General features: G+C 40.2%; 1 protein-coding gene across 4 annotated transcripts in view; it reads left to right on the forward strand.

Moving 5' to 3' along the window:
- Nucleotides 1-27,563, forward strand: part of UTRN (utrophin) — a 370,439-nt gene that overhangs the window by 16,952 nt on the left and 325,924 nt on the right. For 3 of the 4 annotated variants that reach the window (XM_065835371.2, XM_065835373.2, XM_065835374.2), the window contains exon 1: nucleotides 18,151-18,282. The exons of the other annotated variant lie outside the window; for it this stretch is intronic. In XM_065835371.2, coding sequence (XP_065691443.2) covers nucleotides 18,189-18,282 — 94 coding nt within the window. In that variant the 5' untranslated portion in view covers nucleotides 18,151-18,188. Of the gene's footprint in view, nucleotides 1-18,150; nucleotides 18,283-27,563 lie in introns of those variants that run through there. 4 annotated transcript variants of the gene reach the window in all.

Below are 27,563 nucleotides of genomic sequence, written 5' to 3' on the forward strand. Positions count from 1 at the left end.
ACATATGTAAAAGAGACTACTTTTAAAATTACATCCTCAACAAAAATATATTTAATATAAAGCTAGGTGAAATAATGGTGTAAAATATCACCTTGGCCTTCAGTTCTTTGTGTTTTAATCTCTAAACGGAGATTTGTCTCTTTACAGTGGATAAGAAATGTGAACAAAATGGCATCTGATCTTACTTTTTTTTTTTCCTTCGTGCCTTCCTGTCTCAGACTCTCTGTGTTTAGCACAAAATAAGCCTGTCCGTTCCCAAACTTATTTTAACTTTGAGCTCATGTGTACATAGTGCTTGACCTGGTCATGAGCTGTGGAAGATGTGGATGAATTTCTTCAGCCTTGTTTAGCACTCTGCTTAGCTGGGATGTCTCATCATAAGCTCTTGTGACAGTCTTTTGTTGTCTTTGTCAGTATTTGAGGAATTCTTGAAGTATAGGGTGTTTGCCTTTCCATCTGTCCCCTTGCAACTATTCATATGGAAGCCCATCCTGGAATGAATTTTTCAGGTCTGGCTTTGGATTGTTGGTTAAAAAAATGTGGAAGCAATAACCAAAGGGAGCTTTATGCACCATCTACAAGGAAAATTTTGGGGTTCCTGCTTTGCAGCTAAATTACAGGGGATAAGTGTGTCCTGGGATGACCAACATCACTTGTTTTCTCGGTGTTATTTTTTTTCCTTTCTTAGCGGAAGTTTGTTGATTTCTCAGAAAAATTTGTAGAGCCTGACTTTGCATTTTGATCCCAGGGCAGAGCGTTAGTGCAGTGAGCTAAGCATGGCTGTGACCGTGTAGCTACAGAAGAGAGGTTTCCCTCATGGCAACTACTCAAGAATATCTTTGAATATTTATGTGGTGAATTAACACCATAGTGTAGAGGAGATTTGGCAGAAAATCTTTCAGGATCTCACAAGCTGCTCCATGCAAAGTTAGTGGTTTATTTGCAAAAAACGCATATTAAAAAAAAAAAAAAAAGGGCACATATAGAATGTGCTGAATAAGGATGTTGAGAGTTGAATCTGGCAATGTGTGATTCTGCGAAAGCATCTTGTGTTATGGATTGTTGTTTATTTGATCAGACCTTTGTTCTATAAACTGCTTATACAGGAGAAAAGCTTTGTACATTTTCCAATGGATATCTGCGCTTCTCTGAAATTCAAGTAGTCGTACTTTGTAGACCTTATTAAAAGATTTTTTGTAAATTGCAAGTTGACCTCAGCTTTGGTAAATCTGTTGGTCTCTTCTGAGTTGTTAGTGGCATTAATGTGCTGTAGAAGGAAAAGGTCTCACTTCCCAGTTGGAATGACATTCTTCATTTCATGGAGAGATTTGAAGAGAGCTTGCTTCCTTTCCTTAGTTTTTCCAAGCTGACTTTCCTCTAAAAATGGCCTTGTTCTCCTGTGGCAACCTGCCCAGGCAGAGGGGGAGCCTGAGCTGGGGATGAGGAATAATTCACTTTGAAGAACAAAGTTTGACAAATCTAGAAGAGTGATGGAGATCGTAAAAGTCAGAACAACAGGGCTGGCTGCTAGAAATGACTTGATTTACAGTGGCTGTGGCATTTCCAACTGGAATTTTTCAGTTGGATAAGGGCAGAGTAATTCCAGCTTAACACCCACCTCGGCTTCTCCATGCCTGAGTCACACGTGACCCACTGCTCTACTTCACCTGCCACAGGACACATGGCAGGTAACTCATGAGCACAGCAATGCGCCCCATAAAATGCCAGCTCTACCATGTAAGGTTGAGGGAGAAATTATCCATGCGGATCTTTTCAGGTGGGAAGGTAGGGCCAAGCTTAACCATCTGTAAGCAATTAAAATTCATCACAGAAGGTCAGGATATTATACCTTCCACCAGTCATTTCTTCATTAACCAGGCCTATGTGAATATAACATGGTCTGTTAAAATTTAACCCCAAGAGATGACTTCTCAGCAAGCTTTCTTGCCTACGAGAATCAGTGTTGATGCATAAAAGTGGAGAGTAGGTGGAAATGCTTGAAATGCCTTAGAAGCCTCTTACAACTTAATATAAAAGCACAATGGCTAGGAAGAAAGTAGGCAGTTTCTACACATAACGTATTGACTAGTTGTGTGGTGTGTTTTCTATTTTTGTTTTGTTTTGTGTTCCCCCCCCTCCCCCCAGCTTGAGTGTTGTGTTACTTCATCCCTCTACTGCTTTGTCCTTACTCCCCTGCCTCATTACTTATAGTTATTTCTACTGAGAGACAGTAAGACTGAAGAAGCAACTGTAACTTTCCATGTATTTAGTTTTCCTGAACTTGATTCCCAGTTGATGCGATTTCTTGGACCACTGAATTGCTTTAAAAACCTCCTAAAGTCACTGGGATGCAATCTGTCAGTAGAGCCAACTACTTTCCATAGTCATCTCTCCCATTACCAATCCATGTGCTCAGTCTGAGGTTCCTTCACTGAATGATGCTGTATATTTTTAAGGGAGAGTGTTCCTTAGGATGAGCATCCAGCTGACATTTGAAGTGCTAAAGACCCCTTTATGCTATAATTACAATTTTGGGTCACCATATCACAATGGTAGGTATTGATTTTTAAGGAAGTATTTTCTCTGCAGATGAGGCCTGTTTATACTGCAGAATAACACTTTTTTCTTTCTCTCTCACAAAAACTATATGGGAAACTATAAAATTGGTGTTTTTGCCTCTCTTCTGCACTATTGGTTGTCACAGACCTTGGGCTTGACAGGTGTGTGTAGCGTCCAAGTTATCCATAACTCAAATCTGTGCCTTTTTTAGGGGAAATATCAAGAACATCCAGGGAGATCAGCCTTGATCTTTAGCACTATAGCCTAGTCATCGTCAAGAAAACAAACAAATCATAAAAGAAACCAAACAAACAGCAGAAGATTACCTCGACTTCCTGCTCCCGTCTATGTTTTCTCACTGCAGATATGGACTAATGCCTTCAAAACTGAAGGAAAGTAAAGCTCTGGAAGATTAGTGTGTTTCTATAGCTTGTATTTTGTTATGGGTAGTAAGTGCTAGATAGAAGTCACCTACGACTAACTTTGAGAAAAAGGCAACAAGATTTCTGTTAAGTGGCAGAAATGGCTCAAATAAAATACAAAATACTATGTACGTTAGTCTGGGATAAGCAAGGTGATGGGTTGTACCCACTGAAGTTATTGTATTGGGGAATGGAGAGCAGAGAGTTCCAGGGAAGAAAAGACTTTCTGAAAAAACATGTTTAATGAATTTCAACCCTCAGGGAACAACATATTTTTTAAAAATGCTCCTGTTTCCTATCCCTCCCCCTCATAAAACAAATGGTAAAGTAAATAAAAATGCAATTACACACCTCTAGCTTGGATGTTTCTTCCTGATGTACAAAAGCACGGCCACAAAATAAGGAAGTATTTTTAAGTGATGGAACAAGATGCAATGAGGTTGAGTTTTTGTTATCTTTGTGTGTGCTTAAATATAAAGAGCGACAGAGCTATATGTAGATGTATATGCTTGTGCACACACATATATACATAGACATATATGTATTTTCCCTTCTGGGACTTCCGTTTGAAAATGGTGAAATTCCTGAGAAATTATACAGCCCTTTCAAGTTGAGAATAATTACACAGCGGTGTGCAGATCTAAGTGTGTTAGAAGTCTGTCTTTAACGAGCTATTTCCAGTTTGTTGCTTGGGAGGATGATAAATCCTCAGTTGGTACTAAAGCATGTGTCTGTGCTTCTTCCATCACATGCTGGAGTGGGAGTTTTTGCAGCCTGTCCTTACCCCTCCCCACATACCAGCTGGTGGCAGAGGCAGCTTTTCAACCTCTAGCCTGAGTTGTCCCCCAGGAGCAAGGAAGACTTGGAGACAACCAGCAGCAGGGGTGCTTTGCACCCTCAGGAGTGTGACATTGACACAGCTAGACCAACCTTAAGGGATGACTTTACTTCCTTGTCACATCCAGACTACTGCACAGAGAGGGGTGCTTTTGGGCACTCAGGATATAGGAGATGTGGCTGTTGAAAATCTTCAATGATAACAATTAACAGAAATATGGTGATTTGTTTTTTTTTTTTTTTCTTTTTTTTTAAACCATCTGAAATTTAGTATAAGAATTTTTGTACACTGCCCTAAGGTTCTTTGATTCTTAGGGACATGGTTTAATGCTAGGGTTAGGTTATGGTTAGACTTGAGGATCCTGAGTGTCTCTTCCAACTGAAATGATTCTATGATTCCGTAAGATTTTTTTTTCTCTTTCCCCTCAGAGCTTACCTTTGACTTGACTGGTGGTTTTCTAGGTTGTGACTGGAATATTTTCCTCTCGAATGAAAGAATGCCATGTGGAGAATATGTATTCTCACTTACTCTCTTACTTTTAAAAAACAACGCGATAACTGAGCTAAAGGTAAATCATCTGAGTCACCCAGAAAAAGGCTCATAAGGAGAGAGGGGGGCTCAGAACAGAAATTTCAGACAGAGGACGTTCTTGCTGCTGAATACTAGCTTCATGTTGTCAGAGGCTTCATGTAGTAGGTATGGACAAGAAAGCGTGCGTCTCGGGCACCCAGCTGAGAGAATTCAGACATCCAGCCTCTGTGAGATAATATTTATTGCCACTTCTTTCCTACTTCACCCCCACCCAACTTTCCTGGCCAGCCCTGATATCTGAAATGAAAAGCAATCTCAAATGCTTCTTGTAACTATTTATGGATATTGAGTTCAGCTACTCTGCTTGCTTGGTAAACTTAATTCCAGAGGTCTCTCATGGATGTCTTCATTTTCTGACATCTGTCAGCTTCTCTTTTATATGTTCAAAGTTTGGATGTTGGCATCTGGACTCTGGAGATGCAGGAAGATTCACCGGTTCTTTCCAACTCCACTGGCAAAAAGCTGGTAATTTTTTTTTCTACTTGATCCAAGATATCCTATGTCTCTTCTGGTGGTTAGGGGCTGAATTTGGAAATTCCTAGCTATATTTTCCTGTCTTTCTCTATGTTTCTGTCTCCTTCCTTGTCTGTGTACTTTCTTACTTGTGTAAGCAAGTATGAAAGTAACATTTGAATTGCTTGACTGAATGAGCCAGGATAATGGTGATTTCATGAACTTGCTGGAAAATCTTAGTTTCACTCCCAGCAAGAGGTCCCCACCCAGCTGGCGGGGCTTGTGCAGTTCTGTGCATGTGGCTGTGCTGGGTTTGCTCCTATGAGCTTGGCTTTGTTGAAATCAAAACTTAACTCGGCCTTTAAGCATCATGTATATAATTTCCTTGTGGTTTCAGTTTGTAGTGTTGTGCAAGTTCACCACCATGTGCCCAGCATTTTAGTCAGGAGATAATTGCTTTGATTTTTTTTTTTTCTTCCATCTCTAACATGCTTTGCTCATAAAACCTTGTCAAAGGTCTGGCAATAACTTGTTAATGAAAACACGAGACACACAGTTGTTCTAGTCTTCTTAGCTTCCACCTCTGTAATAGATTTCATATATAGACACAAGGGATGTATATGTGTGGTGATCCATTCCTCCCTCTCCTTCTTTGTCTCATTTACTGCTATTTGCACTGGTCCAGTGCCAGAAAGGGAGGAGAGTTGGACTCTAGAGGGCCAAACTCTCTGCAGCGCTTAGCTGGAAGGTACTTGGATGTTACAGTGATGCTGTCTAGAAGACATTTTGATGAAGGGGATCTTGGCAATCCATGTTTTCTAACCTGGGTTATGTTAAAAGTCGCTTGGCTTATTCCAAAATATTTTTGAGAACTTCTGCTCAAACTGACTGTACTGAAACACTTCTGTTATATTTCTGTGAAGTTGTTGTAGATGAGATCGCTGTTTTGCACTTGAAATGTTTACCAGCCTTTCTAACATTACACTAATATGTGTGGGTTGTTTTGTTTGTTTGTTTTGTTTTTAGGATTATATAGAGCTCTTTAGAGTGGAATTTTATATCTGTTAAATTTTTTACAGAGAGTGAAGAAATCCTGTTGCAGCTGACTGTGGTTATAGACTACCGCCAGCATGCTGGAATGGAAACTTCTATGGTAGAACAAGTTGAAGCAAATGAAATGGAAACTTCCTTATTTTTATTGTGATATTAGCCATGAAGCTTAATTATAAAGTTTGATCTTTTTACCTTCAGAATAAAGCCTGCCTGGAGCTGTGAAGCTTGTGATTCTTGCAGGAGCCCTGTATGATTTTTATAAGCAGTGGGCTAGATTGCAAGGACTCACCTTCTCCATTCCCACCTCCCAAGCCCTGAGTGGTTTTGAGATTGCTGCTGCTGCTTCTTGAACCTTCCTGCTCCTCAGCAGCAGCAGAATCTGACCATGCCATCTATCCTCCCAAATCATAACTAATCTTTTGGCTTTGCTGTTCAGTAACAAAAGATGGGATTTGAGTGAGGGGAAAACATACAAATAAGCCCTGTGATCTGCTCACTGTGTCTGTGATCCACCCTCAGGCTTTGACAGACAGGTGGGCTGTGGGATCAGTCATAGCTAGATGGTGTGCCTCAGGAGCGAGATGTGAGGAATCCTTTCCCATCATGACTGCTGCCTTGGCACAGTTTCCCAGTGAACTTCCTGGTTGGAGCAGTGATTTTAGTTTGGAAGTTAGTAGGCTGGTGTTGAGACTAGTTTTCTGAAGCATTGGAACAAGTGGCAAACCAATTACATCATTAAGGCTGTTGAGGCATTTGGTCATGACAGTAACTGGGAGGAGCTCCAGATGTTCTCGTAGTAGTAGTCACAAAGCTCTTGCTGTCAGATGGACATGTGTTCTTGTACTACCTTCCTCTCCACCAAATACTGAAATAGAGAGTCTGAAACGTGCTGGAGCAATTTCACCCAGTTCTCGGGAAGGCAGTGAGGGCTGGGACAGGCCCTGCGTGCTTTTCTGGGCTTGTTTGTTAGATGGAACTGGCAAAGCTCCTTGTGGCTAAGCTGGACTTAGCCAGAAGCCCTGTGTTGGGGATGGCTATGAGTCATGGTCTAGCTGGCTGCTGAGGTGGCACTGCAGGGACACACACAAGTTATATTTATTGTGACGATGTTCTCCCCCTCTCATGTTTGCCTGTACCTGCTGCTGTGTGCTGGTAGGAAGAGTTCAGGGCATGGCCTGTCCTCTGCTGCTTCTCTTTCCCAGCAGCTTGGTCTTGCATGCAAGAGACAAAGCAGGGGACACACAGTATTTATTTTCAGTGCTCGTAGGATTTACATTCACTTCCCTAGGATTGTACTGGGATGCAATGAACTGGCCTGCCTCACTGATTTTGACCCTCCTGTTGGAGAGTCAAAAACCTGATTAACAGTTGTGCAGCTCAGGTGTAGAACAAGGCAAGGAAGATGAAGTTAATTATGGTGGAATGGGAGGTACGAGATTGTTAGTGTGACAGCACCTGATGATCATATGGGAGTGAGAAGACTGAATGAACTGTCTTGTGATTTGCTTTAAGAGCTGTGGTTTGGGTTTGTTGTGTGTGGTGGTGTTTTTTTGTTCTTAACAGTAGTGAGATTTGTGGTGTTTGCAGGAGGAGTGGTTGAGTATATGGTTGCGAGTGGTGAGAAAGGGGTTGGAAAACAGCAGGGCTGGGGATGGTTAGCTGGATGTAAAGGATTTAGGATCAAAGTAGATTTCTGAAAACTGTTGGGTACTGAAGCTTCTTGACTCTTTGTGGTCATTTTGCTGCATCTACACTAGAGCTGCTTTTCATTGGTGAGGGGCCTCGCATATGCTCCATAGCACAAGTTTTAACAAAGGTAGGTTCTTGGTTTTTATGTTATTAAGTAACACTGCAAACAATTTAGTTGCATCTGTATTAAGTACTGTTTCTTAACCTTGCCACCTTTCTCCTAAACTGCCTTGCTTATCTTGCCATCTAAACTGTAAAGGTCTTTGTCATGTGGATCCTCTTTTTTCCTAATTTCTTTATGAGGATAATATGTATTGGAGTTTGATTTTATTTATTGGAGTTTGATTGTATTTTATTTTTCCTTTTTTTTTTTTTTTTGTTCTTTACCCCCATTACTGAGCTGATGTACTTTTGCAATTAAAAAGTGATTTTTTTTTTTTTTTGAGACAAATTTCTGTTGTAGGGAGTGGAATGTGTCAGAGCTCAAAGTGTTTTTAAAATCAATCGAACAAAAGCACCTACAAGCAGATTAAAAAAAAAAGCAGCAATGAAATTGTGTAATGTTTCATTCATGCAACTCTCTTAAATCAGTAGAGTTAGAGAGCATAAGTAATAGAAAAGTTTATATGGCAGTATAACTGTGTGTGGGAACACTACAGTCAGATATGAAATTATTGGTAATGAACACAGTTGGATGTCTGATTGAATATAGGTATTGTAGAGAGCTGCTCAAATCTAGGGCAAACCGAATGCAGAGCAAGAAAGAACCTGCAGGGCTGTGCGCTTGTGTGTGTTAGTGAGTTACAACTGCCATACATCTTGTTTCTGTATCTTGATTTTCTTCTCCTCTTCCTTTATTTGTATTGGAGTTTAACCAACCTATAAATACTTTTTGTTTGTTTGTTTGTTTAAGGTACAACTCGAGACAAACTTAATACAATTTTCCTCAGTATTAGCTTTGTAAGTTTTAAGTGGCTTTTGGTGTTGACAGTCCTGTAGAGAGAAACAAGGCATGCTTTTCAGCAGCACCTTGTTGCTGCTCGAGAACAAAGTTAAGCTAATAATAAAATAACCCTACAAGAAAACCTACTCAGAGCTTAGTAGCAGCAACAAAAATGAGTGGGGTAATAGGAGAGACAAGACAAATTAAGGAACAAACTGGCAAACATCCTGTGCCATTCAAAGCACTTTGCTTCGTGTGCTAGAGAAATTGTTGGGTTATAAAAGCCAATCTGCTGAATGGAGTGAGGGTCCTGAAAGCACAGGATGGTACATGGTGTTTCAGAGTCTCATCTATCCACTTTGGTGTAAAACCCTTTCTTCGGGGTTACTTATATTACATCCTCAGGTACTTGCAATTGTGAGTATACTCGCTATATACCTGTTATTTTAAAATACATGAAAGCCATCATTGTTTACGCACACAGTGGAGGCATAAGACGTGAATTTTCTTTTTTCTCTTTGAATTTTGTAAAAGTAATGTAAAATTTTATTTGGCTTCTTGTAAGGTTGCTCAGTAAATGTTATAAATGTACTCATATCATACAAGATGAGTGTGTGTGGGGGGGGGAGTGAATAGCAGAAAAGCTGCTGTTCAAACTGTGGATGAGAATGTGCGCCTGCTCACACCTTAAGTTTAAGGCATGATGTTTCAGTAAAGTGACCAATAATGTTGTTAGTATAGCGTGTGCATCTGTTTTCAAACCTGGAAGTGCTTTAAAATCAGGTAGTAAATATGTAGGTTGTTGGTATTAAATATTTATGAGAGAATGCTGTAGTTTGTGTGCTTTGTCACAGCAATTCTGAAGCAGGAATTGTGTCTTGGGGTTTTATTTTTCTGCCTTGGGAAGGCGTGTGATTTGCCAGTCAGTCTTGCACATGAAGACTTGTTGGAACTTTCTGTATCTGTGGCTTCTTTTTCTACCTTCACATGTCATTTAAGCTTTAACTTCAACTGATACTCAGTTATGCTGCTGACAAAGGCCATACTGGTGATGGCAGTGGTAGCAGAGTTCAAGCATAATTGTACCATAATACTTTGAGAGATGCAGATGGAGTTTTTGAGACTGATGCTGTGCACAGTGCATGCTGGCTTTGCTTGAAGGTTTTGGGAGTTTAATTATTATTTCTTTGTGGGTGGTGGCATTTGAAGAATACAGGAATGCAATCCCTCTGTCCAGTGGAGCTCTGGTAATTACTCCTCTGCACACTTGAGCTTAAATAACTGAGCCCAGTGTTTTCCATTTGACCTGGCAGAAGCCTGCAAAGGATATGCACAGAAAGCTTGCTGAAGTTTTCTTGAAAACAAGTGAGGGTGTAAACATGAAACCTTTTACTGCCTTGCCAAATTGAATCAGTTACTGCCCCTCAACTGCTTGCTGCTGCCTTGTCCTCTTCCCACCACATCTCCACTGACAGTACAGTTTGTGTGAGCTTTCCCTAGCTAGTGCGGAGCTGAGTGAGGTGTCACCTAACCCAGCTGTTGCTTAACCTCTTCAGTGATGTGAGACTGCGTAGGTCCTCAGCCTCTGTTTGAGAACCTGGGCAGCTGACTTGAGATGGTGAGCTTTGTTTGGGAAAGGATGTGCACTTACCTTTTCACTTCTGTTGGATCTCTGCTTATGAGTCTGGAGAGGCTTGTGGTGTGTTGTGGTGGTGTTTTTTTTGTGTGTGTTTGTTTTGTTTTTCATAGGTGTTTTTTCTCTCTGGGTAATGGTTCAGTTGTGCCATGTGATTTGTCTTTCTTCCACACTTTTCTCCATCCCAGATCCTTTGACATATAGAGATGCTGTGCTAAACTGAAGAGCCTTCCCTCTGAGAGTTTTAATTCTGCATCTGTGGCCCTAAGAAAGCAGGCTGATGCTGTTTGTTGCTTTGCTCTTTGTTCTTATCTGATTCCCATTGGCAGTGCAGCGTGGTGGCTCCGTGTTGCCATAGCTGCTACATGATGGTCATCTGTGAACTGACCTCATCCTCAGTCTAGCTTAATCAGTTGTTTTGCAGGTTTCAGTAGATTCAATATTTAACAAAGGGCATGGTTTTACCTCACTCTTTTTCTTGATGTGCTAATTGATGAGGAAAGGGAGAAAAAACTATTGTTAAAATTAATGGCCTTCTAATGATGCCCTTCTGGTATCTGACAACTGTGATGCAATGGAAGTTTGTTTTAATGCAGTCTTTGTATAGTGTCATATCTACAAAAACATCTGATGTTGTATATGTTGGCCTTGTTGAAGTCTTGGCAACTTTAAACACACAACAATTTGCAATTTGTAGCTGTTAAAAGGAGCTGGCTAAAGGTTGTGAGTTGGTGTGTAAGCTTTTAGCAGCGTGTGCAGTGTAACTATCAGGACAAAATAATAAGAGGTATAGTAAGTCTGCAGATAGCTGGAGGCTTCAAAGAGGATTAAGCTGGAACCTATGTTTTGTGTGAGGTTTGTTTGGGTGATATTTTTTTTTTTTTTGGTAAAAGGTTCTTCTGTGAAATTAAAGACTCAAACTGTGGTGGCAAAATAAGCAATTTTCAGGTGGGTTTTCTGGAGTGTGAACAATTTTGCAGGGTGTCTCTGGCATGGTGTGGTACCCATGTGGTCCCCAGGGTGATGGTGCTGCTTGGGGCCCTGGGCTGGGTGCAGGCACCTGGGCTCTGGGCTGTGTCCTGCACACCCAGAGTAGCCTTCTTGTGCTGAGCTGAGTAGGTGTGTTGTGGTGTGGGGTTTTATTGTGTGTTGTGTTTGTTTTTTTTTCCCCCCTTGTTTTTTGTTTGTTGTGTTTTTTCTTTTCTTCTTGTGTGTGTGTTTGATTTTTGTCTGTTTGCTTGTTTTTTAATTCTGATAATAGTAATGCTATTTCAGAAAGAGGGATGCTTGCCTTGGGTCCTTGACAAGAGACAGGCTTATCCTTTGTGGAGTGGAGAGTTTAACAGGAGATACATTTGTGTGGACATGTAACTGTCCTCTCTGTAACCGCTGTATTTAAAAGGTTAACTCCAGTCAGCACAATGGAGTTGGCCTACGGTCAGCTATATAACCACAAGGAGCTTTGCTTTTTTTTTTTTTTATTTCCTTAGTTTTAGAGTGCCTCTCATAGTTTTTTCCTGGCTTTTATCTTTCTGGGCTAGGAAAAGACAGCCTATTGAGCTTAGGGAGCTCTCTACCATACCACTGCTGTTCAAGGATGGAATGGGGAGACTTGGGGCTCCTAATACAGGCTTTCTGCAGATCTCTCTTTTCATGGTGAACAAAATTCCCCGTCCCCAGCATGGTGACTGCGAGAAGTCCAAAGGACTTCATTAACAGTTCCTGCAGAAGGCAGAGTAGCTCTGCACAATTCTGTCCCTCTCTTTGCCCTCTGTGGCTTTTCCTTTTGTAACAGGGTGAATAAAATACATTGTTGTAAATTGGAAGGGAAGTAGACTGTCTGGGCGGGAGAAATTTAGTGCTAATTTTAAAAAGATTGGTAATAAATACGCATACTTGTGACAGCTTGGTGGCAGTGCACAAATAAGTAGTGTGCTCTAAATGGTACAGTTGAAGAGTTAATGTCTTAGAGGGTGCAATCTCTTCACCCATGTGTCACCACAGGGCATTAAAAAAGAAAAGCAAACTTGGAGATGTTGGAAGTTGCAGTTGCTGGTGGCACTTGGCTCATCACTGATGCCTCAGTCATGGATCTGACTGCACTATTGCTGAAATGTGCCTGTGATCAATGTAACTGTGATTATCTCTTGTCCTTCACCCCAGCAGCAGGAGGTGAGGATTTTAGCTTTCAGGCTGACAGGCTGCGTGCTTGCTCCATAGCTGCTCTCCAGGCTTCCTTGTGAGCTGTCCTTCCCCTCCACAAATCCCAATGCCTCTGCACAGCCCTGCTTGATCTGTGTGGGGAGAGCTGGGAGGCTGGCTGCTCCTCTTGGCTTGGTGTAAAGTCTATTACTTTTTGGAGTGTGTATATATAGCATGTGTGTATAAATGTAAGTATGGAGAGTGGATAGGAAGGTTACATCTAGAGCTTTTAACACCTCCTTTATCTGATTTTGTGGTACCTAAAGTTAGAAGGTGAACAGGAAGGAGCTGGCTCCTATGGGACTTTTAGTATTTGATATATCCACACATAGTCTTTGGAGTACTCTAGGTATCTCTTCTGCTCTTGATAGGACCATTCTTACCTGAATACTCCTTATTGCTGTGTACCTTGACCAGAGTTTGCTAGCAGAAGTATGTTTAACTAAAATTAGCCGGAATGGATACCTATGGAAGTGTGCTCAAAATTAAATCAACTTACATAACTGCAAGTAAGAATGAAATCCTATAGATTTCCCATTCCTACTACCCACAACTTCTAACTTGAAAAGAATGTATTGGAAGACACTTTCTAAGGAAAAATCCTTGTGAAGTTCAGAAGGAAGCTTTGAGATGTTTCTGTTCTTGGAGCCACAAACTGACATTTAAAAAAAATGAGTAATGGGAAAAAGAACAAGTAAGTTGCTTTATTCGTATGTTTGCCTAAAGCATTATTTTCCAAGCTTTGGATTACATCCTGGCATGCGGAGGGCAGGAGAGCAAGATGTGTTTTGGAGGCAATGTCTTTTCCTGAAGCAGCTTCTGATGCTGCAAAGCGTGCTGAGGGCAGCACTCTGTCCCGGGTGGAGTTGCCCACTAGCAGCTCTCACAGCCCCTTGACCACTGGGCTTAGCCCAGGCTCCCCAGTCTGTTTCACTGCAGCAGGGCAGTGCCTGCTGCCAGGGCAAGAGACAGTGAGAACTGTAAACCACCAGGACATCTGCTTGGAGAGACCAGGGCAGCAAAAGTGATGGTGCTTCCCCTGTGCTTGGGCTTGCATGCTGCCACCTGGGGCTCAGAACAGGGTTCCCGCTGAAATACATGTCACACCCCAGCATACAAGTGTTGAGCTGTGCATCTGTAGGAGATTAATCGAGATTCGTTTTATAAAGGTACCTGTGAATGTGCAGGAACGTTGTTTCAGAAGGTGTGCTCAGCATCTTAAATGAGAAACAAGATGCAGAAGACTCCTACATCTCCTGTGGACCTGCTCTCACTCCTCAGGGCTGCTGGAAACAGGTGTTTCAGGATGTTTTGTGAAAAGGGGTCTGCTTGTTGTGTGTCATGGCTGAGTTTCACAGGAATGACTATAGTGTAGACAACACTTCTGGAAGAATAATGTGCTCTTACGGTTTTCTCAGTACTTTTACATTCAGTATCTCTACAAGAGAAAAAGGGATTTCCGCCCCCCTCTCCCAAAGATAAAGAGGAACTTTGAAAAAGAAGAACTAAAATTGTGGAGATTCTTGAAAGGTGTCACAATTTGTTAGCTACAGTTGCTGCTGTTATTACTTTTGCAGTTGGTTAAGTTAAGTTGGTTAAGTGCAGCAGCCACAGACATGCTGTTTTATAAGAACCATGTGTGTGAAGCACAGCATGGCTGAAGCTCCATGTGCTGGCAGGGTTTGGTGTGGGAGCTGCGCGTGTGAGCACTGAGAGAGTCTTTGTGTGTGTTATCTGTACTGCAGTGCTCCAACAGCTGCCATGCTCAAACCTATGCTCCTCTTCCACAGTAGAGAGGGCAGTTACTGTGTTGCAGATTCCTTTCTTAGGAGAAAGCTCTATGCTGACATGAACCTGCACTGCTGAAAAAAGTATTCAATAGAAAAGCTTGAAACTCTGTTCTCCAACTGAAGCTGCTGTTGCTGTGGGCTTCCTGGAAGTAGGGTTACACTAATGACCAGTTTCCATCAGAATACAACAGGCACTTGAAACATTAATTTCTGTCTATGTTCATGTTGTTGCCTTTTCAGCATCCTTCTCCTTAGCATTGCCCTCTAAGCAACCTTGTCTGCTTGCTCAAGCAAGCGTTGTGTGGTCTGCTAATTCAAAACGTGTTTGTCAGGCCAGTTAAAAAAAAATGTCTTGTCATGTTGTTGTAGTGAAATAAAACATCCTGAACAAAATTATGGGGTGTTAATGTCCCACAACATAAGTGCTAAACTAGAAACTTGTTGTAGCAGTGTTATTAATATAAAGAGTAGGGCTGGAGAGGTAGTGAATGAACCCTACGGAAGGGTGTGTTCCTCCTCTAGACAGGAGAAGGCTCTTGGCGTGTGTGTGGTGAAAAAGGAAGATGAACGAGGAACTCTGCATCTCCTTGTTCTGCTTCCATAAGAAATCCTCTAGATCGTTGGGTTTTTTTGCTCTCCATAAAACAAGCCTTTCTTTGCAGACTTGTCCAGAAGAGTGGGAGTTCAGAGCAGGGTGAACCAGGTTCTTCTTGGAACAAAACAAGAAAGAGGGAGGCTGTGAAAAAGAAGCCAGTTTCCTCTTCCCAGAGTCAAGGCATTCAAGGCTCTTGGAAGGTTCCCAGAAGGCAAAGAAGAAATGGAAACCAATTTCATTCTAGAGTGCCTTGCATACAAGGGATTTTTATAATTAAAGGATGTTGCCCTCTACTCCCATTGTTGTTTGCCTCTATGAACTTTAATTTTACTTTGAATCCAGTGCTGACTTCATACATGCTGGGGCTGTGATAGAGAAGTAATTTTAAGTACTTAGGAGCTCCCCTTCAAATGAATGGATACAGTTCTCTGTTTTTGTGTTTGGTTTTTTTCTCCTCTTTTTTTTTTTTTTTTTCTTTTTCCCCCACCTCTATACTTTCTTGCTTTCGTGTTCTCTTCTGTGTGGACTGAGATGTTGATGGGTGATGTTTGATGTATGAAGCGTGACATTTGGAGCTTCTCTTCTACAAGGATGCAGTTTCCATCTAAGCTCCAGTTCTGCCTAAAACAAAATAAGTTTGTCATGTATTGATCTTAGCCTTGTTCTTCTCCGTGCTTTGTAATATGTGGGCAAGCACAAAGACATGATTTCTACTTAGTAGACTTCTACTTAGGCTTCACCCTACTTCTCCTTTCCCTCTGTAGCTTCAGCTGGTCTGTTTGGCTAGTCTTTTTATCTTACATGACGATAAGAGGACTAGGCAGCCAGCCAACTGCTGTTGAACTATAATAGAGCCAGTGGTATGTACGAAATTTGATTACTGCTGTCAACACTAGAGTGAATAAAAGAGAGAACATACTCTGGTCAGAGAGCTGCTAAATAAATGGCCTATTGAATTCAGTAGTAGTAGGAATAAGACCATCTTCTTCTCCTAATGAATGAAGTAGTTTATGGGTAGAGAGTGTGCTAGTGTGTTGAACTCTTGAGTTTATTTTAAAAAAAGCAAAAAAATCCTCTTTTGCCTTCGAAGATTTCTTTCCCCAAAAGCTTCAATGTCTCTCTTGCTTAACAACTCATGTGGTTAATGCATGGATTTCACACCCAGTACTTCAAATTTTGGCAAAGCTCATAGATGCACTTTAAAAAACTTAGCCTAAAAAATATTCCTGTCAGCCTAAAACTAACTTATGTGAAGACAGGTTCTGATGTGAAACTGATTAATGTTGATAAATTTATCTCCATTTAGGCAAGAGATGTACTATGTTTAAAAACAAACCAACACCCTCCTCTATTAAGTTAATAAATATTCTCAGTGTGTGTTCTTATTGAAACGGTGGCTTTTCAAAGTAAAACTTGCTGTTAGATATAAGCCATTTCTCAAATATATATGAGGTAGTAGCTGATGGCAGGCAGAGCTTGAGAGCTGAGATTCTCTTTAAGGTCTCTGGTGAACATTATTTTCATGTTGAATATTTTCATGTTGAAGTTCAAGAGATTAATGGAGGCTAAGAGACCCTGGTGTTTCTCTAACTGCTCTCACTGACTCACTTTCTTCATTGAGGAGTGGGAAACTCAGGAGTCCTGTAACAAACGGACTCCTGAAACTTGCACCTACTCCTCAGTCCAGGCAAGTGTCTGACAGAGAGAGTCTTAATTTGTTTTTTGTATGGACCTTACATTGAAGTGGCAGGGACCAAGGTGAAATGAGGTATTGGATCAGTGGGAGAGCACCCTTCTGGAATGCAGTCTGGTCTTGGTAAGACCTGGTCTTACCACCTGCTGCTGGTGAGACTTGTGGTGTATGTGCGTGGCTACCCACTATTTGTCATTGTATACTTGGTAGAGCTGGCAGCATCTTTTTGATTTGGGCTTGTGAAGTGCTTGGCACAGTAAGGTATACATTTGTATTTGCTATGGCAAAATACAAAATCGTTTGTTTCTAAAATAGGAATCTTAGCTTTAAAACTTTAGTACTTTTCCATGTTGCTCTTGTTTGTATAGTCTACAGAAATGTTTGGAAACAAATGTTGGATTTAGCCCCCTGAATGTATGGTTGTCTTTCTTCGTGGAAACAAATCTCCTTTTGTGTGTATCTTTAAGGCTACAACTTGGAGGAATTTTTAAAATTGGAAAAAAATAAAAATCCCACAAAAGAAAGCAAGACCAGCTCCCTCTCCCAATAAAACTTAAAGAAAAATCTAATCTTGACACCCCTGACTATCCCCTCAGTAGTGTTTGCCTGGTATGTGGCACAGTAAACTGCTCCAACTGAATATTAATGAAGAGATGACAGCTGTGTTTAGAACAGTTGTCTGACAGGATAATACAACAAGATAGACTAATAAAATAGCATCTTTCTGCTTTTGGGACAAATTCTCCTCTGTACAGCTCCTCTCTGGTGGTAGTGCCTGTACTTCTGTGTTACAGCTAATCCTCCACTTGTGTGACTTTTTGTGACTATTGGAATTCTGTACAGTTTAATATCCTAATTTGTGTAATATGGAATCACACATCTTTCATAACAACAGAATTTGAAGTTGACTCAGCTTGACTATGAATTTGACACCGGAATGTTGAAGGTTGAGGGATTGGATTCACCTTCTGTATTGATGGTAAATACAGTTTAGAGGCCCACTTGTAGAATAACTCTGTTTTCATAAGCTTGTATTATTGACCTTCTGCTTTGCTGGACTGTGATGTATCTTGTTTGGAATTACTGCACAGTGGAAATGGCATGCCCAATCAGAGTTTTAAATTTTTGACAAAGAGAGGATTTTTTTGTAGAACTTATTTTTTGTGCTGGAATCTTGTGTTCAAATTTTCTTATGCTCGTTTGAAAGGCCATTTAAAGATCTGGATGCTCACCTTGCAACGTTGCTCTGGTTTTGCATTCTATTGAATGTGTGGCAAAACTATTATGGTAATACTGCAAGCTTTTTGCAACATAAATGCTAAAAATATTTAGAATTTTTAAAATTACTATTGTATTTGAACAGAAAAGGAAAATTGCCACCTTCTTTTCTGTTTTCTGTAGGTGGAATTTTACTTGCTGGTTCTTTGAAAGCTGGAGCGTCCTTGTGTTTTTGTAAGGAGTAGCAAAGCAGTGTATTCATCTGTTTTTTAAGAGAAAAAAACCTCAGTTAGCTTGAAGTCTGCTACTTGTTTACGTGCAGCCTTTTAAAAGGTTTATTTCCTGAACGGTTTTGTCAGTCACTGCGTGGTTGAATGTGTCAAACCCTCTGAGGAAAACCAGTGCTTCCCTCCCCCTCGGATCCCGGCATGCAGTTCTTGCACGGCTACTAGCGTGTACTTCCTCTGCATCTTCATTTTCCTGTTTTTCAAAGACTGAGCTTGATCATGAGTGTTCAAACAGCCAAAAAAGTTGCATGGAAAAAGTACAAGGTTGCTGTGTCTTGGGATACCGATAAGCAGACCTGTTACCCTCTGCCGGGTGAGTGCACGCTTACCTGTGTTTTCAAGGCTGTGGTGGATAAATGATCCAGTCATGTGGGTCTTTTTTATCTTCTACACCTGATGCAAGCTGCTTTTTCTTGACTTTGTTCAAGTTTGCTGACTCTAATAGGAGCAGGTTGTGGAAAGCATGGCAGGAAACGCTCCAGCTTCATTACAAACGCTGTGCGAGCCCTGGCTGCATCACATCTGCAGCCACAGATCTTCTTGGTAATGCTTGTGTCGTGGGCTGCCCTTCCACCTATAATGTGTTAACTTTTACATGGTGTAAGTTTTATTACTGTTGCATCTGATTGAAAGTCTTCATGCCACCAATTTTCTTAAACTTTGCATTAAGTTATGGTGATTTCAGTATTTAGTTGTGTTTTGATTCTCTACAGTTCTGTTTGCTGTGTCTTCTGAGACCTCTGATTGTATGTACATACCAGCAGCACCTTCACCCTTCACACTTCTCTTTTTCTACTTAAGAGGTATCCCCAGGGAACAATATTTCCTGTAATTTGGAAATAATATGTTTTGGGGAGGGGTGCTTTGGAAGAGAAGAAATTTGGGGTGTTTCTCTTTCCTTTTCTTTCTGCCATCCTTATTGCCTGAAATCCCAATTGAAATTTCAGGGATCAGCTATTCCACTGTTTTGTGACCAGGACCAAGTAATACAGATTTGTCATGCAAACGCAATTTGAGGATTCCTAGTACCTGTGAATATGCTGTACAGATACAGTAATTGGCAGATGGGGGCCGATTTTGTGAATTAGTGTCGGAACTTCATGGATGCAGAACCTGCTGATCAGTAGGGAATTTGATCTATTTGATTCAACTTTTGATGTGTTTATTTTGGTATAAAGATGGAGTATGAATATGGGTTTTTAACAAAAATCCTCTTTAGATATAGCAGTGTAATGAATAACTTCAGAATAAAATGATGGGCTGGGACTCTGATCTCATGTATACTTGCTTCTAGAACAATGAGGTGGGTTTGGATATATGCCAGTTTAGTTGAGAGCAGAAAGTTTTCTGTTATGGCCCAGTCTGAACTGTTAAAACTGACAAAAATGTCAAGGAAACTCAGTAAAGTGAGTGGAGTTGCTTGTGACTGACTCTGGAGAGCTCACTAAATGACAAATGTTGGAGATCTGGTGTTCTTCAAAATCTGTATGTATTCAACCTGCTAATGAGGTACAGCTGCAGTTGATCACTCCTGTGAAGTTAGAAGTAGGAGAAAATCAATTTGCTTGGTTTTTAACCTGGGCCATTGTTCAGGGGAAATGCTTGTTCTGGCTCTGTGCATATCAGTGTGGGTTTTTTAGGACTATTTATCAGATTTATTTTTTTTAAATTTTATTCTTTTATCATTGTATTTTTTAGAAAAGCATAAATCTAGGGCAAGTGTTATAACCTGCTATGCAATTAACTGATGAACACTGCAGTTGTGAAACCTCTAAAATGTTCATCTGTAGGGAATTGATCTCTCTGAGATTTTCTGTTTCAGTCCTTTGGGTGCTCTTAATGTGCAAGTGTCAGTGTGTGTACACAGATATTTGGTGATGTTTGTGTGCCTGTGGATGATTTCTCTGGTTCCTGCCTGAAGTGTGGCTAGGCTAAGGTGTAAATCTAGCTGAGTAACAGCTACTTGGTTTTTCAGGTGCTTTATATGATTGAACAGAGAGTGCTTAGTGGTTGTTTCTTAAGGTCTATTATAACTCCTATGAGCTGAGAGCCCTCTGTTTTTAAAAACAGGTATATAATGGCTGGTATATTGCAATTATAGTTTTTCTTAATCAAGCAACAAGATTTTTCTAGGTAATACCTTGCATTATAATGTTCCTAAGTCTTCATAAAATGTAGGACTGTAGATGGAATATTTGCTTTCCAGGAGAATGACAGTCTCAAATTCACTGTCATCTACGCTCTCTCTTTTTTTTTTTTTTTTTTTTTAATTAATAATATGTATTTGGAGGTTGTGAAGGACTTGTGGCTTTGAACACTTCTTAAGAGGGCTTATATTGGAAGTGCACAGAGAGGACAAGAACAAAGCTGAAAAAACACAGAAGGTGATACGCGTGGAAGGTAAAACAAAAGGAAAAAAACAAAAGGTGTTAAAGAAATTATATCTGACAGTGGAAAAAAACCTTTCTCTCAGAGGACAGAATTTTCAATGATGCAGTACTGAAAACATTCAAGCAGGAAAAAAATTGGTGAAAAAGTTGGGAGGGGTGTGTATGTAAACATTTCTTCTTTATGTCCTTCACTTTTCACACAAACCCAGAATTTAAGTAACTGGGACACTTTTGAGAAGTTTAGGAAACACCTTGTGTAGGTGTAGGGGTGATTTTAGGCCTGTGAATGCTGCAGTGTTGGCAGAAATGTGGCTTTGGTCAGCTGCTCCCTGTGAGAATTGGTGGGGGCTGGAGGGAGGTTGAAGCTCATATCTGATAAAGTGTTTGAATTAGTTTAGGTCAAACCAAAATGGATATGACTTCTTCTGTCCTCTGAACCCTAAACATGAGCATGTTTAGTCAGAAATTGGTTTATGGTCTAGATCAGGTATATTAAACTCATTTACACTGGGGGGCAACACCAGTCTCGTGGTTGGCTTCAAAGAGGTGAATATAATTTTAGGACTCTACAAATGTAACTACTCCTACATTTATACAGTCCTAAAATTATATTCGGCTCTTTGAAGGCAACCATGAGGCTGATGTTGCCCCCGGTGAAAATGAGTTTGACACCCCGATCTAAAACATACTCAATAATAATTTAGCTCATCTAGTGGGATGTCCTTCTTTATAAATGTCTAATCCATCTTAATAACCTTTTAAGATTTCAAGTCAGTGACAGGTGCTGGGAGTGTGGTAGCACTGGTAAGGCTGCATGGTGCCTAACTAGAACCAAAGCTGTGTCTTAATCTGAGAAGGGAAAAAAGGAGGGGTTCTCACATGTTCTTCACTTGCTCAAACAAATGAGCTCTCTTCTTCATTGCTAGTCCATGTCATGGGAAATAATTTATACTCTTTCAGGAGAACTTCTGAAACTGTTCCAGGAAAACTACTGGGCTATTTTGTATGTATATATGTGTACTCTACTGGTGTAGCACTATCATTTTTTAATTTTATTTTTTCTACCTCAATTGCCTCATTACCCAGATGGATGTCACCCTGTCATTTGAGGGGGGGCTACTTACCCTGTATTAAGGAGGAAGAAGATGATGCCAGTTCTGTGAAACTTTCTGAAAGGGGTTGCCCTGTGCCACTGTTTCTATAAAATGTCAACCCTTGAAGCTAATAAAGCACTCTGCAGTAATTGAATAATCTATTAGTATCTTAGCAATATGCCATTACATATTTTTTTCATACAGTTATCAACAGAAGCAAAAGAGATCAATTTGTATCTTAATGTGTGAGCTGATTGTTGTGTAGCTTTCACCCCAGTCATTAAAAGGAGTGTTATTTTTTTTATTTTTTTTTAATAGCAGTAGAAAATAATGGCAATGACATGGCTGAGGCATTCTGCAAACTGGTAGTTTGAGAGCATATCTTTTGAAACTGTACGTTTAGCTTCTGTTACCATTCGGGTCTCCCTTCTTGCTCCAATAGCCTCCCCGTGGAAATCCCAGGAACTCTAGCCTACAAATTAAAAGCTTCCTTTCAGGTGGGAAGGAATTTGTCTGTGTTCCCACAAGATATATGCACTCATAGCAGCTTGAAATTATTTAATCATGAGATCACAAGCCCTTACAATAGTAAAAATAATATTTACTGTATTGTTCATATTACTGTAAGCCCTGGGTTGGTTAGTTTGCTTAGGCCAGCTGTGCTGAACCTGAAAACTGTTGGATTTGAAACAACTCTGGCTTTTAAACACCTGAAAATAGTATGTTTCCTTTTTGGCAACATCTTTTGATGAAAGGTGTTCTGAAATACAGTGCAGTTGTACGTGAAATGTATAGGAACAGATTATGTAGCAGTTACATTGTATTGCATAGTTGCCTTTTGGGTCTTCACATGAACTGATTTTCAGGTTCCTAAGGACTTTTTTTTTATTTTTTGAACTTCATATATATAGTAAATGCACATGCACACTGAGAAGGCTGGAAATATTTTTTCTGTTGTCTTGTAGTATAGTCCCTTTGGTAAGCTGTGGCGGGGTGTTTTGCTGCTGGATGGGGGCCGTGTCCTTCTGCATTGTGTCAGCTGGAGTGGTGCCCGTGACTTATTTCTGCTGTATGGAGAAACCATGTTCCCTCTAGCTGATGAATAATTTGCCGCAGGTTCACTTTCATGTTTTCACTGCAGTGTTCTGACCCTTAACTGGAGGGCCCCATATGCTTCCTGCCCTGTCCCTGATGAATAGGGCAGGAATTGGCAGTGGGGTGGGCTGCCTGGTGACCTGGCCGTATGGCATCTGGGTGGAGCAAGCTCCCATCGCCACTGAGCCAGCAGCTGGGAAAGCAAACTGCAGTAATTCCCTGGCTGATCCTCCCAGTGGGTAAAAAGCTTGTGCTGCAGGAGAAGGAGGTGCCTGTGCTCTGACACTTGTTAGACACTGAGATGACTTTCTACCTAAATGTACAGAAAAGCAGCGAACAAATGGTTCAAGGGTTCTCTGCAGAAATTTGGGAATGTGGTGGCTGACTTCTGTGCTGTGCAGGGTGACAGTTGGCAGCTTTACCCTTGTGTCTGCCTGGATCAAACATGGCACTCGGCAGTGTACGTAGACAGCTTTCCGTAATACTTGACAGTTAAAAGAGCATTTAGTATCGCTTGTGCAGATGGAAGCAGGATCGTTGTATCTGTTTTTCTAAATTTCTCTACCATGTGGATTTTATACTGCAGTTATGAAATATCTCCTCCTTATTGAGATAAATTATTATTCAGTCTTGCTGAACTGTTCTGGTTCTGATTAAATTGAAATTAGGGCCTGAGATTACTGACTTAGAGTATATAGATGCAGTGTTCAGTTGCGTGCATGGGATGTGAAGAGGGTTGGGCAGATACTGGAACCGTGACCATGTCAAAGATCACGTATTCCCTATTGTTCTGGTAAACTGGCTGACAACAGAGCACACCAAGGGTTTTAGCTTCAAGGCAAGCTTCTTAAAGAAATAGTGTATGATGACCGGGCAGGTCCTGTCACTGCCTGTCCCCTCCTGTGCTGATGTCTGGTTCCAGCCCAGCATTTTTGTGTGGTTGTCCCTGCAGTGTCCCCCAACACCGAGGCTTCAGGACTGCCTACTTCGACTTGAAAGAGCATCAGGCTGGGCTTCCTGAGTTGGTGAAGTGGCGCCTTTAATATAACTTATTTTTCTTTCAGCTTTACTTTCGCCCTGCTAGAATTGTACAGCTTGATCATTTTAAGCTTTAGATTATTTGAAAAGGTTGTTAGCTGGTTTAATATCTTGTAATGCATAATATTAAAGCAATTCATAAAACACTCTGTGCAGACCATTGAAATTAACTTCTGCTCCCAGGTCAGGTACAGTGAAATCAATATTTACTTGACCCGTGTGTCCTAAGTATTTTTATATATAAGGAAAAATGTTCATTTCCACTGCTGCTTTTAGTGTAGCAAAAATATAGTATAGTTGATACTTTCAGAAGGTAGGACAATAGATCCCCTATAATGCTACTTTTGCTCTTGTATGTACAGTCCATACACAAATTTCTGTCAGGCACACCCCTTTCTAAAAAGTTAGTTGCTATTTCTCCACTTCTAATGCAGAAAGCAAATAAATAAGATTGTTATCAGTTTAGTTACTGTAATAAATATAAACTTGGAATTGAATATTTGAAAACTAATCTGTAAAACTAAATATCATCCATGTTCTTTTCTCTGCTTTTCTATATTGTAGATCTTGCATTAAATTTTTTTACCAAATAGTTTGTTACTAATTCTTGCTGTAGTTTTCCTTTCAGTGAATAAGTTTTAAGCTTCAGCTTGCTGCTGATGATTTGAGATTGAAAGTTATATGTGGGTTCTTAGAACTGTGTAAAAGAAAGTCAGAAAATGCTGTCACTTGATGTCTCACCATCATTCCTGTATCTGTTGCCATGAAATCTCATGTGAGTATTCCTTATCTAATCTACAAGCAGTGACTTCAGTAGCTAAAAAAAAAAAAAAGGAAAATTTCCAAATGTGGGTTAAACAGATAAGTTTCTTGTGGTAACGTGCCTCAATCTTTTGTTTAGTCATTGCGAATACACGTAGAGTCTCTCACAATGATCAAGCTCATCTCTCAGTTTAATAAAAATAAGAAAATGTTGTTGATAAGCTTCAAATGACTTACTGATAGCATACTTTGCTGTAGAAAGCAAGCAATAACTGTGGTGGGCACTTAAATGGAAGCAGGTATTTTATTCTTTTGGTTTTGACCTATGGTTGGAACTGATTATACAAAAGTTAATGTCAACAGCAAGAGGTGCAAATGCTAATACCTAGGCAGGGTTAAACCAGTTGCAGTATAACTCTTGTGGTTTTAGTTAATTCTGATGTAGTTTCGTTCCTATTTTTAATATAGTTAAATTGTATATTCTCGAAAATAATCCAACAGTCTGTTAGTCCTGCTTTGGTGCACAGTGCCAGCCTTCTATTGGAGTCGTGTTTGGTTTTGAGTAATTTATCTGTGAGTGACTAAGGGGAAAAAAGTGCTTCTTCCGACTATGTCATTTTATTGGTTTTGCAATTGAAAGAGAAACCAAGATATTGCTGACAATGCAAGGTATGTTATCCCTCCAAGATATTTCAGTTTGGCAATGTATTAATATCAGAAAACAGTGCTCTTTAATTCATTGTTTGAATAAAATAATTTATGAGTGTTAGTGTGCAGTACTATGATACTTTTCTTGTATATAGAGCATCCATCTTGTTTCTCTGGTTCTGTGGGGTTTGTGTTGGGTTTTTTTTTTTTTGTTTTGTTTTGTTTTTGTTTTTTTAACAATAAAAATAGCTTCACGAGTTTGCCCTCAGGAGTTAAGCTGGAATTATTTTATGGCCAGGTAAACTAGTTTACTACCTTATCGTACATTCTTTCCTGAGCTGGGGGGAAAACTTTTTCTGCATAAATTGTTGTAAGTGTGCCTTGTTGCAGTTGATATTGTCTTCACTGACTCTGCAAAACAGGTTTGCTGTTTGACCCCCATGATGGGTTGACCTTGGTGGTTGCTGTATGCCCACCCAGCTGCTCCCTCACTCCCCTCCTCAGCTGGACAGGGGGAGAAAGTAAGATGGAAAAGCTTGTGGGTTGAGATAAGGACAGGGGTAATGCTTGTCAATGTCAACCGTGGGCAGAGCAGACTTGACTGGGGGGAAATTAATGTATTGACAAAATAGAATAGGATGATGAGAAACAAACACAAAAAACCTAAACCACCTTTTTCCTATGTCTCCCTTTCTTCCCAGACTCAATTTCACTCCTTTATTCCCAAATCTTTGCACTCCTCCCCCAGTGGGAATGAAAAAGCATGCTTATTTAAATTATATCTTAAATAGATATATATATATATTTTATTATTATTATTTTTTTTTTAATTGTTTGTGAGAAAAGCTGGCTTTTCTTGGCACACACGTGTGGTCAACCCTCAGCAAAAGCACAGGCTTGAAAACCTACGGTCCAAAAATTTCCAGATGGTAAAAATAGACTATGGAAACATTAAAATGGTCAGCAAAAAATGTGATTCTGAAAATAGCTCAAAATATGATTTAGCAAATATGCTAATGCTTGTGGGAGCAAAATTTGGCTTGACAGTGTTTCCTTGTGCCTTCCTTTATGGTGCGTGCCTCTAAAACCAACACAAATGAAACCCATGTTGAGGCAAGCAGACTTGCGTTAAATATTCGCAGCATCTTGGAAACAGTCTTTATCAGCTGCTAAGCAAGTGCAATGTTCTGCTGCTCTGTGTATAAACACTGCTCTTGGTTTTAAAGGCATTGAGGGAGGAAACCTGCAGGAAAAGTAGGACTGGTTTACAGCCAATATAAGCAGAAGTAGTGGATGTTTTCTAGTCCATTTTGCTGAAGTCCTGGCATGGTATTCCTTACTGCCAAGTGCTGTCCTGCCTGCAGTGCACACAAAACTGCGTGCCCTGAAATTGTCACTTTCCAGAGCGACAGAGGGTGAGTCAGGCCACAGTGGTAAAGATTACGTGTCCTTATAGCATTGTCCTAGGGAATATCCTTGAACATCATACACAGCAGAGCAATCACAGATAAATAATTAGCTATTGTTTTGACAGTGTGAAGGTATTTTTTATCTGTATTATAAGAGAATATTTGGCTAGCCTAAAAATATTAACTCTAGCTATTAAACAAACAAAACCAAACAACCTAAACCTACAAACAGAACCAACCAAACAAAAAAACCCCACAGTCCCCTCCCCTCAAAAAAACACACAACAAAAACCCCAAACAGAAAAATCCCACCACAAAAACCAAACAACAGAACCAAACATATCTAAGTATGTACACAAATTTTCAGTGTCTGGAGGAATTAAGAAAAATAACTGTACTTCATCAGTTCAGTAGTTCAGCATTAATTAATTAAAGTTTGGATGTGGCACTATGAATAAATCTGTAACCATCTTATTTTTCATAGTGTACTCCATGGGAACAGAGTCGAGTTGATGCTGGAGTTGGTAGAAGTTCCTGTAAAATAGCTCAAGCGGCCTGCAAACCAACAGGCGTTATGGGGGAAATGCCTTACTACCTTAGCAGTAGCTCTTGAAGACTTTTGCAGCAACTAGATGGGCCTCTTTCCAGTGGAGGAGTGCTCTCTCATGTCTAATAACTCATGGAAGCTTTTTTCTTGTATCTCTGTCTTTGTATAGTCGTTCTCCTGTCAGGTTTTTGTGCCAGCAAAAGTGAATTATTGAGCCTTCACCTTTGCAAGAAACAAACCAATGTACAGTTGAGGAAGAGTTAAAACAAAGTTCTGAAACGGTAACTTAGATTGTCAAAGAAATATTTCTTTTGGGTGAAGCTCCCTAGTATAGGTAAGTGATGTAATGTGCGCTTTTAACTTTGCACAAGTATGATATTGCTTAATAGTGTGGTGTTTTTTGTGTCACCTTTATCTTTCCTCCTTTTCTGTTATGCTTAAATACCTCTTTGAAGTTCTTTGACAAATCTGCCATTTCTTGGGCTCTTGTTTCATCCAGTCCTTCCTGATGTTACTATTAATATGGCACTTCTATATTTATCTCTTCACTCTAAGATTTTGTGTCTTATCTGATACCTGCTTTCTGTCTCCATCTTTCTGCCTCCCCAAAT

Source organism: Patagioenas fasciata, chromosome 3, assembly GCF_037038585.1.
Source record: "Patagioenas fasciata isolate bPatFas1 chromosome 3, bPatFas1.hap1, whole genome shotgun sequence".
In the NCBI taxonomy this organism is placed as follows: domain Eukaryota; kingdom Metazoa; phylum Chordata; class Aves; order Columbiformes; family Columbidae; genus Patagioenas; species Patagioenas fasciata.